We start from the raw sequence: 11555 nt of genomic DNA on the forward strand, positions 1-11555 counted from the left end.
TTGGCAAATCTATTTATCTTTTTCACGTATTAGATATTAACAAGAAGAATAAAGTGACAGCGTCTAATTCTGAAATAATGACACCTCCAGGGTGCGAGAAGGGTTGCTTAGACGTGAAGATTATTGAATTGCACGAGACAATGCGAATAGAGCGCACTTCCATTGGAATATTAAAATAATCTGCCATTACTTTAATAAATCTGTCCCCCCGCGTTTTCCAGCGCTCCGCTCTCGAGTACCTCTCCTTCTGCCTCATCTTCTCACCCTACCGTTCTCCTCGACCCGCCTTCTCGAGCTCCTTTGCGCGAGTCAGGCAGTCGCAGATGTCACTGTACCCCTAATGAGCGCGCTATTTTTCACGAGTATTTTTATCCCGTTTATTGGCTGCCCGCTTCACAAACTGTCGGCTGGATATTAATCATCCGGCTCTTACAACTCTGGTTTTATTTCTTCTAAGGATAAAGAATGGTAGAGGAGCAGCGAGGAAAATCGAGGGGACGAGAGCGCTCTCTCCTGCCTCCTTCCGTCCCCTTTCTGTCTTGCTCTTTTTCGCTGTTCCTTCATTAATGTTATTAAACCGGCCTCCACAGACGCCGCCTCGCTTGCTATGACTCCACCTCACGACTTACAACCGACCTTTCGCCGATTTTGGTGAATCGAAACGATCAGAGCTTCACATGAATTGTGAAGGATGCAGTATACTTCGCTACTATTTCGTTCGAAGGCATCTACACGTTTGAGACGAGCGAGTCTTTCAGATTCAGCAACGCAGTCAAGATATCGCTTACCTCTTACGATGTCGTTTAAATATATTCAAATGTAGCTATCGAGAATCATTTAATTTATGTGTATAATGTTATACACACATTATTTTTTATTATTATTAAAATGACATAAGCATAACCAGCATCAATACTTCTGCAGTTAGCATTTCTGTTACTTTTAATTTATATTTCGCTAAAAAATGCTATCTTAAATGATTTATCACTCTAAAAACACAATTACAGAATTATATATTTTTTTACTCTGTTAATTTGTTACGAATTTATATTTTTTGTTTATCATATATACTTACCCATATCTCGCAACTATTAAATTCTTTTTTCCTGTACAAAGAAAATTTTTCAATATAGCATTGAAAATAGGATCACTACGTGTTTTTTCATAGATTAACATAGGCTAAAAGTCTACATCTTCTACATTTCTATGTCTGTCGTAAAAATGTCCTCAGATTTGTCTGATGAACATACAATACGAGAACACCGTTTGAAGTATCTTAAGAAAATGAGTATTCTTTACTTTTGATTGTCAGTTCATGCATACTAATTATATTTTTTCTTACCAATCCGAAATTCGATAAGGAGAAGATGTAAAACCAGGCAGACAAGACAAGCGGATTGGAACGTCGTCTAATTATTAACAGCAATAATTTTTGTTCCAAAATAAGTGTATCATACCACGCCGAATTGTACCTATATGCAATCATTTTTTTTCTTTTGATTAGAAAACATTTTGATTAAACAAATATATAGCAATAAAATAAGAAAAACTTGCTTTTTTATTATAATTTTATTAAGTAATGTCATTAGGGAAAATCATTTATACGATATTGGAAAATTATAATATTATTCATAAATATATTCATAAATATATTCGTAAATCTTGTAAATATATTTGGCAATATTTATAATTATATTTATAATTATATTTATTTGGCAATAATTATAATTATATTTTTTATAAGTTTACGAATAAATGATTGTTGAAATAAATTCATAACAAGTTGATTTTTTACATAATAAAAGATTCTTTTTATTCGTCCCAATTTTTTTTTTAATTTATGTTTTTCTTTCAGAATTAAAAAATTGGCATCAAAAATATACTTATCAAAAATATACTACTCACACTTTTTCACATACATTCGAGCTCTTATCTGTGACTTTGTCTCCCATATAATTATGCATAAACATATGACACAACAACATGGAAGTTAAAATGATAGATCTTATAGCTTGCTCAATTTTAACAGCAGATAGTATCTGAAAGACTTGTTTCAACATTTTTATTACATTTCGAGATTGTATTCATCTCACGCTTTCATTATCAATATATCTATATTAACGCACCTGTAATGCCTGTCAATAATATAAATCCTACGAGATCCATTAGACACGGTACTGTATAATAACTATTGATTGTACCAATGAATCTTGTAATATAAAAAGGTTATAAATGTTAATTGAAATTATAACGCGAGGAAAAAAATGTTTTTGATACGTAAAAATAAATATATAAATAAAATAAAATATATAAATAAATACATTAATATACGATTTATGATTAGATAATTCACCAATGTTTATTTTTTTTGTTAGGAAATAGTTTTAGGCGATAGATGAATGATAAAATAAGAAAAATGCAACAATATTAATTAATGATTAATTATGATTAGCATTATTTAAATGAATAGCTTCTTTGTTGGCTGAAATCAATAAAAACAGAGAATGAAAGAGAACAGAGAATATAAAAACAAAGTAGCATTATTCAATTATCACTTATTATTTTTAGACTTTGCTTTCTTGAAAGCTTTTGCATTTTTAAATATATATTATAGTCTGCCTTTGTGCCGTTATTGTAAAATGTAGATTGCTCATAAAAGGGGCACATTAATTTATTAGATAATATGTATGTCGAATGAAAATACAAACTCTATAATGTTGTTATGTAGCCGTACAAAAACAGTTATCTTTTCACAATTTATTTTTGTTTCACAAAATAAATTGCATTTCTTCCTATTTCCTCTATTTCCGACAGTACAGAATAAGCGTTCCGCGCGATACCTGTCAAATTTAACCAGTTATTTTTCTCATATAACTAACTTTTTTTCGATTAATATCCTTTTTCTAATATATTTATCTTTTAAAAAAATTAAATGATTGATTATCGCAAAAAAAAATAGATAAAATAATAAAATAATAAAAATTAATATAATACAAGAAGAAAAATGTATTTTTATGATAATTATTTTCATAAATGATATTTCTATTACTATTCGATAATATATATATATATATATATATATATATATATATATATATATACTATTCGATACTATATATATATATATATATATATATATATATATATATAGTAATTCACATAGAGAGATGAGCTATATATTCTACTTTTTAATTCATATCATATTATATTAGTAATTTATAAATTATTCTTGCACAAATAGTAAAATTTGAAGAGTTATTTCTTACCCCAGCAATTCGCACATCGCGCAAACATGTTGCGTAAAAACCACGAACAGAGTAGAACAGGCCATAGATATTAATGGTGTGACAAAGCTCATAATGCATATATAAAATCGAATAAAGTAAAAGTATCGGTCTTCATCGATAAACAATTCAAAACGCATATACGATAGTTGTATTCGCGGGCGGGATTCATTTATAGGCGATATGATGTCCAAAATCTCTGGCGTAAACAGCCATACACTATATATCGTTATGGCTAGATAGTAGAAACCTATAAAATTTCATGATTAATATAAATACGATAAAATATAAGGTTTTTAGTAAAATATAAAATTTTTCTAATATCACATTTTTATCATATATATGGCAAAAATAAATTTTTTATCATATATATGGCAAAAATAAATTTCGAAAGCAATGATAATAAAGCTACGTTAATATTTCATTTTTCTAACATTTCATATTCTTCTATTTTTTCATAATCATTTTTCTTAGTCAGAAATTGTAATACGTATATGGAAAAATTATATAAATTTTAATTGAACTAGCACATTGAACATAAACTGTTAATAAAAATTGTTAAAAAAGTTAGATTCTATTTTCAATTATTTTCATTATAAGTTTTTTATGGCTATGTATTCATTGCCGATAATGAAGAGAACACAATAGTCTTGCAATATCATGTATGGAAATATATCTGCAATTTTATAGGCAGAAACATTCGCATTTTCTACGGATAAAACAAAATTTAACATTTTTCTTACTGAAATAACCAAGCGTCCATAATTTTGTGGTTTCAGCATGTTCATACATGATTTTGATTTCATCGTGCGTCTTTTGCAATGCCCAGTCGTCCCACATATATTCGAATAATTTTTTAAGCTGAAAAATAAAATCATTAACAATAAATGATTACATGTTATTTAAAAAATATAAAGGAAAATAAATCCAGATAAAAAAAATCTGCGTTCCATTTGTTTGGTTATCCATCGATTTATTAGCATCTTAACAATCGAATTTATATTCTAAAGAAATTTATTTTTTATTATGACATATTAGTGTTATTTTTATTCTATTACAAATATTTTATTTCGCATAATTATTTCTACATGTGATAGAAAAGTAACAATAAAGAAATTACTTAATTACAAATTTGATACGCGCATTCTATGTATAATTTATATTCATTATTTATATTTCATAAAAATTGTTTATATATATTTAAAAATTAAAATAAAAATTCTGTCAAATATTAAGTATATATTATGAAATATAAGTAATGATCGACTGAGCTTACTTTGTCTATAAATCTGATACGTAAATACATTTGCATCATGAAACCTAATGTAGGTAAAATCATTGGTAATACACTGGTTAAGAATTCCAGAGTAAGTTCAGATGTAAGAATAGTCATCATCTAAAAACATATTATTAATTATTGATAAAAACAAGAAAGAATGGACAATATTTGTCCGAAAATAATTATCGAGAAAGATAGTTTGACTAAACTCCAATATAATCCAATATATCCATTCCAAATATCATCAAATTCTCAAGTATAAATTCCAAATTTAAACAAATTCGACAAGATATAGTATTATAATATTTAATTATTAAGTTTTAATTCTATTAAAACTTAGTAATTAAATATTAAAATATATAAAATTTTTAAAATTTTTTTTAATCAATATTTAGAAACAATTTATATAAATATTGTTATATAATTATATACACACACACATATGTATGTATAATACGGAAAATAAAATATATAATTGCGATTACCTGAATAAATGCAGATATTAGCAAGACAGCAAAGTTAATAATTCTCATCAAATAAGCACTCCATTCGCTTTGATAAGGCCACAGTCCGGTAACAAATAGAAGAAATCGATTCAATTTAAAGTAACGTTCTACGAGATGTTCCATTTATTTCAAAGGATGTAAACAGACTGACTATTAAATTGAGAATTCATCATTGATCGTCACTTTGTTACTATAGTCGTATTCCCCCTTTTATTCAATTATTCTTATTATTCATTTCTTTGGTTCACTTTCGCGACATTATCAAGTGAATTATTTATAAGGAAAGTGCACGCGCATTTGTTACAAAGCAAAAATTTTTCAGAGGCGTTCGAGGAATTATTTGACAGCGCGCGTACGGTATTCGAATAATATTATGGGAAAGGAAACACCGGTGGTTCGAGGGTGAAAATTATCTTTATTTCGTTTCTTTTGCGTTAGTTTTCCGCGTAATTATTTTTCACTACGGTAATTTTGCGATTATCTTTCAACTATTATGGAGTATAAAGAATAAAATAGCGAAAAAGAGGGTAAAAATATTCGAAATAAAATAATATATCCTAGTATATTTCGCACATAAGTATAAATAACGATAAAGTAGTCAATTATTTTGGCTTTTCTATGATCAGTTTTTGAATATCTAGACACAGAGCAAACCCGTAATAGTTTCGTAGACTTTATGTCATAGATACATTATTAGGATTTCATATGTAGGTATCTCCTATAGACACACATAGATTTTTTCCATAAATAAAAAATAGTAGAAAGTATGAGAAAAGTACTGAGAAAAAAGCGAGAAGAACATTCTTTCTCTTAAACTCTCTTTCTCTTAAATTTTTAAAAATATTGCTTAATTTTAAATAATAAACCATTTTTATTATTATAATATTAAAATAATTTAAGTAACTTTTATGTTTGCATTATTTACAGATTACGTTTCGTTTTAATGTTACTTTATATATTCTAATGTGTTCTATTTATCTATAAGAAATTATAATGTTTGGTTAATGTACGTTACAAATTTGTTTCAATTATTATACATATTACATTCAAATTGACACGTGTACATATTTTTTTACCTGCAAATCACTCCAATATCTTTTTTATCTGAAGAAATATTTTTGATATTGTATTAATCAGTGCACATAAGATCAGTGCGTATTGAATACAATATTCTACACAATATTTTAGCATCTATAGTTTGTCTTTTCTTTACATTATTTCAGCATCTACAGTTAGCGAATATCCTCATACTTTTCTCATAAACATGCAATAGGAGACCCCCATTTGAAGTATCTTTGGAAAACATATATTTTTTATTTTTTATTGTTGCTTCGCACGTGACAAATAGGACATATTATTTTGTTACCATTTCGAAACTTGGCAAAGACATCGCATAAAATTTGCAGGCAGTCAAGACGAGCGGACGGAATCGTCGACCCATTATTAGCAATAATGATTTTTGCTCCGAAACACTTGCATAGTACCAAGCAGAATTGTATCTGTAAGAGACCATAATTCTTGTATTGTAAAAACAGTTAAATTAAAAAATTCTTGATTAACAAACTAAAAAAATTAATTTAATTTAATTAAATAAAAATTTTAATTTAATTAAATATTAATACAAATTTTACATGGAATACATCGTTGCTTTTTTGCCAAAATCATAATTTTAAACATAGATACTTAAAATTATTTATATATAATATTATTATCTTAAATATTTTCAGATAATTTTAAGAAGTTACATAAAAAATTCCTATTTAATTAATATTTTTTTATATTTATTAGTAGTTTATTTTAATTTTTCTTTTTTTATACATCTTTACTATTTTGTGTGTGTGTGTGTGTGTATGTGTGTGTGTGTGTGTGTGTACATACACATACTTTAAGTATAGATCTTTCAACATGTTACTATGAAATATATTGCTTACACTTTCTCACATATGCTAGAAGTCATATCCGTGACTTTCTGTCCCATATAATTAGGTATAGCTAGATAACATAGTGATGCAATTATTAAACCAATTGATGCACAAGCTCGCTTTACATTCTCGAAAATAGTTAATATCTAAAAAAGTAGCATTTTGATAACATATAAAACTCGACACATTTCCATTCTTTTTTTTTATCAACATACCTGTATTAACCAAAAACTTATTGTAATCACTACTCCTACGAGGTCCATTAGAAATGGTATTGTATGACAAGTTTCGATCGTATTAACGAATCTTGTAATATGAAAGTCATGTACATGTTAAAACGGCACATAGAATATTTCTTGTATATCGATATAAATAAATAAATAAATATGAACATTTGTATGATTAAAAATTTGCAAATGCTTAATTTAAAATTATCTTAATTATAAAATTGTTTTAATCGACAAAGAGAATATTATTTCTTTATATAAATTTATTATCAAAATTTATTATCAAAATTTATTATGTACAAAACTTATTAATATAATTTTTATTACATATAAAGTGATTTAAAAAATCAATATTAAAACGCGATCTTCATATTATTTAAATTGATATTAATAATAATTCCATTATAAATTATAATTATATAAAAACAAATATAAGTTATAATAATATAACAAATATAAATTATAAATTAAAATTATATAAAATTATATAAATTAAAATTATATAAAACAAGAGCAAGTGAAAGTTACATTGTTCAGTTATCACAATAATTACTTTCTAACTTTTTTTATTTTTAATAATTTTGCCTCTTTACGCAGATTATTTATAAAAAATTAGATCGTGCTAATGTATTAGATAATATGTATAAAACATATTAAATCAAATGAAAGTACAAACTCTATAACGTTGTAATGCAGTTGTACAAGAACGACTATATTTTTGCAACTTATTTTCGTCTTGCGAATTAACTCACCCTCCACTTTATCCTCGATAATGTAAAATAAGCGTTCTGCGCGATACCTGTTAAAATTATCAGTAACTTTACTTTTTTTGTATATACAATCGAATTTGCTAAAATAATATCTTTCTTATAATAAGTGAAAGAAATAAAAAAATAAACTATTACTTACAAAAAAAATAGAAAATAAAAAATAATAAATAATTAGGAAAATGTAAAAAGGAATGTATTTTTGACATTTATTTTGCAGATAAAATAAATGTCAAAAATACATTCCTCTTTACATTTTCCTTTTTACTGTCTCATATATCATATATTAAGTTATTTATGCACAATATATTAAGTTATTATGCACGATATATTAAGTTATTTATGCAAGAATTAATAAAGCAGCTGTCACTCTATTTTCTAATAATCTTTTAAAGAAAAAATTAATTGCGAGGAGCAATTTCTTACCCTAGTACTTCGCACATGCTGCAAACGTGTTGCGTGAGAACTAGATATAAAGAGGAACTGGCAAGAAAAACTAATGGTACAAGGAAAAGCACGATACACACGCAGGACATTATAAGGTAAATATATCGCTCTTTATCGAGATAAAATTCCATATGAATGGCTTCTAGTCGTTGGCTAGATTTGTTCACAGGCAATATAACGAAAATCTCCGGCAAAAACATGGATATAGCCATTGCCGTTACAATGATGTATAATAAAACTGAAAATTATCGTAGATATAAATTTTTTAGTGTAATTTTTATGTCAATAGCCATTTTGAAAAAATATAAATTTTAAAAATAGCATGCGATATAGGAATGTGCAATTATACTGTTTCTTCATAAGACGATTTTCGTTCAGAGATTGTATTATATATATTCGAGGAACACAAATGAGAGGGTTAAATTGCGTATAAATGACATATTAAGCGTAAATAACATTCAAAATGTGATTTAATTTTGAATATATACATAAACATTATTTCTATAATATTCAAAATTTAAAGGATCTGAAAAATTTAGTTTAATAAAATTATAAAAAATATTTAAATATGTAAAATGTGAATATATACATATATATATATATATATATATATATATACACATATATATAATGTCTTAAATGTAAAAAGATCAGTATATATTATTGAATAAAATAAATATCAAAATAAAGACCGGACAAAATGAGGAGCAAAGTGATATTGTGTCAAATAAATAATCATATTTACATAGAGAATTTCATATTCATTTAATTTAATGATGATAATTATAAAGAATATTTTATATATAAACTCATGATTGTGAATTATTAGAAGAACATTTATTAGAAGAAATTGTTATTTGTTGAAAATGATTTATGTGATGAATAATATAATATCCGATGCTGATAATGAAGATTATTCGATTATCTCATACATAAAAATACAATTTGAATCTCACAGTCAGAAACGCATGCATTTTTCTTTTATAGCTAAAACGTCTCGTATATTTCTTACGCGAATGATAAATCATAACTAATCTCGTGGTTTTAGCATACTGATGCATGATTTTGCTCTCAATATCTGTTTTTTCCAGAGCCCAATCGTTCCACATATGCTCAAGTAATTCTTTAATCTAAAAAGAGATAAAACACATCTAAGTGAATAGTTATACATTATAATAGATATACAAATTTGTTTATTACTACGTATTATTTTATTTTATTTTAATATATTTACTTTGTTTTGCTTTTATTTTATAGCTATTTTACAGCTTATGAAACTATTGGAAACATATTGTATAATAATGAACGGAACTTACTTTGTCTACGTAAAAAATACGTGAATACAACTGGCACAGATTACCTACTGTAGGCACGAACATTGGTAATGATTCAATTACAAAATCCATATTGAGTTCGGATGTAAATACACTCGATATCTAAAAAAAAAAAGTTACTAATAAGTTCTTAATAATTATCGACAACTATTTATAGAAATGTATTTGACAAAATTTTTTTATATGTATGAGAAATTCCTTATCAAATTCTTTATCACAATTATTTTTTCACATAAAATAGTAAGATACTTATTTATTAAATTTTAATAAATAATATTAATATTATTATTTTATATATAATAAATAATATTAATATTATATTATTAATATTATAATATTAATAATAATATTAATAAAATTCTATTATTTTAATTCTATCATTTTAAAATTAAAATTATTAATTCTATGTATATATCTCTGTTAATTGTATAAAAATATATACAATATGTATATATTTATGTTTCAAAATCACAACTACCTGAGTAAATATAGCTGATAGCATGATAACAGTAATAATAGTCCTTGCGAAACAAGCGCTCCATTTGCTTTGATAAGGCCATAATCCGGTAACCGATAGAAGAAATCGGTTAAACTTATAGTAATACTCCTCGGGATATTCCATTTACTTCGAAGGATATAGAAGAACTGACTATTGAAGCGGATGGTTCAGTTGATTATTTGCCTATAGTTGTTTCGCCTCTTTTTTAGAGTCTCGATTATTTCCATTATGTATATTTTTCTATTATTTTTGCAACGTTATCGATGCGAATTATGTTTAAGAAAAATACATGTTTAATGCGGAAGTGAGAACTTTCAGAGGCATCGAGAAAATCGATCGGTAGCGCGCGTGTATTATTCGGGTAATAACATGGGAATGGAAACATCCGGTGCGACCGAAAATTATCTTCATTTAGTTTTTTCCGCACCGTTACTTTTTCACGCACGCATGATTATTTCATTGCGGTAATTGCATCGCAGTTATATTTCGATTGTTATATACAGAATGAGAGATAGCGAAAAGAAGAAGTCCGAAATATAAAACAGTGTATTTACATAATGCAGAACGAAATCGACGGCTATAAGTGTATACTCCTATAAGAAGTATTTTGTAAATCGCATTTTTATTTTGAATAATTTTTATTTAAAATTTTTTTGAAGTAATTTTAAAAATTACTGTAAGTAATACTGTAATACTGTAATAATACTGTAAGTAAAGAAGAAAAAAATATTAAGAGAGAGAGAATTTTCTGTAGATAGATTATCTGTTTATAAAATATAAATATAGATATAAATAAGGTTTAAAATAAACTATAAAGATAAAAAATCAGAGAGTTATTTTGTAAAGAACATAACTTTAGACTTCTCAACAAAATTTTTAATGATAAGTGTCGTAGCTTGCTATTTTTTAAAAATATTTTAGATATTTCTGAAACAATAGATGATTCAAGCAAAATCATGCAATTCTAGAATTTCATGATCAGTTCTCGAATATTTAAGTAATATAAAAAAATTTAAGGTTTCTAATCCATAAAACATTTATAATTACATTTATATTCTCATTTTCGCGTATATATTTTATGGAATAAAGAAGTATGTAAATATGATTTAACGTTGTAAATAACATTGCATGCGCTGTGATGTCACTAATGTAAGTATAAATGTGATAAACAAATTTTTCATTTTTAGCAATATGTAAGATTATAGTTTACATAAGTATGTACTGTCATTTAAACATTAATATTGAAAATTATTCTTCAAGATAAATTACAAATATATATAATTACAGATA

The 11555-nt window shown here is 25.8% G+C and overlaps 2 protein-coding genes across 3 annotated transcripts; both read right to left on the minus strand.

The window, feature by feature from the left end:
- Positions 1–1115: 1115 nt before the first annotated feature.
- Positions 1116–5191, minus strand: LOC109610298 (odorant receptor 22c-like). 2 transcript variants are annotated; one of them, XM_025411802.1, is made up of 9 exons: positions 5049–5191; positions 4561–4680; positions 4028–4145; positions 3267–3534; positions 2709–2840; positions 2127–2209; positions 1906–2047; positions 1343–1472; positions 1116–1237 (listed from the first exon to the last, which is right to left on the minus strand). In XM_025411802.1, the coding sequence occupies exons 1-9, from the start codon at positions 5094–5096 to the stop codon at positions 1205–1207; spliced, it is 1074 nt and encodes a 357-aa protein (XP_025267587.1). In that variant the 5' UTR covers positions 5097–5191; the 3' UTR covers positions 1116–1204. The 2 variants fall into 2 exon arrangements, with proteins under 2 accessions (XP_025267587.1, XP_019884342.2); XM_020028783.2 differs by having other exon boundaries at positions 1116–1275.
- Positions 5192–6189: 998 nt separating this feature from the next.
- On the minus strand, positions 6190–10418 carry LOC109610296. Its single transcript, XM_020028773.1, has 9 exons — positions 10245–10418; positions 9749–9868; positions 9445–9562; positions 8412–8670; positions 7895–8017; positions 7207–7297; positions 7001–7137; positions 6436–6568; positions 6190–6362 (listed from the first exon to the last, which is right to left on the minus strand). The coding sequence occupies exons 1-9, from the start codon at positions 10386–10388 to the stop codon at positions 6315–6317; spliced, it is 1173 nt and encodes a 390-aa protein (XP_019884332.1). The 5' UTR covers positions 10389–10418; the 3' UTR covers positions 6190–6314.
- Positions 10419–11555: the final 1137 nt, after the last annotated feature.

This window comes from Camponotus floridanus, unplaced genomic scaffold, assembly GCF_003227725.1.
Source record: "Camponotus floridanus strain SB8 unplaced genomic scaffold, Cflo_v7.5 scaffold43, whole genome shotgun sequence".
Taxonomy (NCBI): Eukaryota; Metazoa; Arthropoda; class Insecta; order Hymenoptera; family Formicidae; genus Camponotus; species Camponotus floridanus.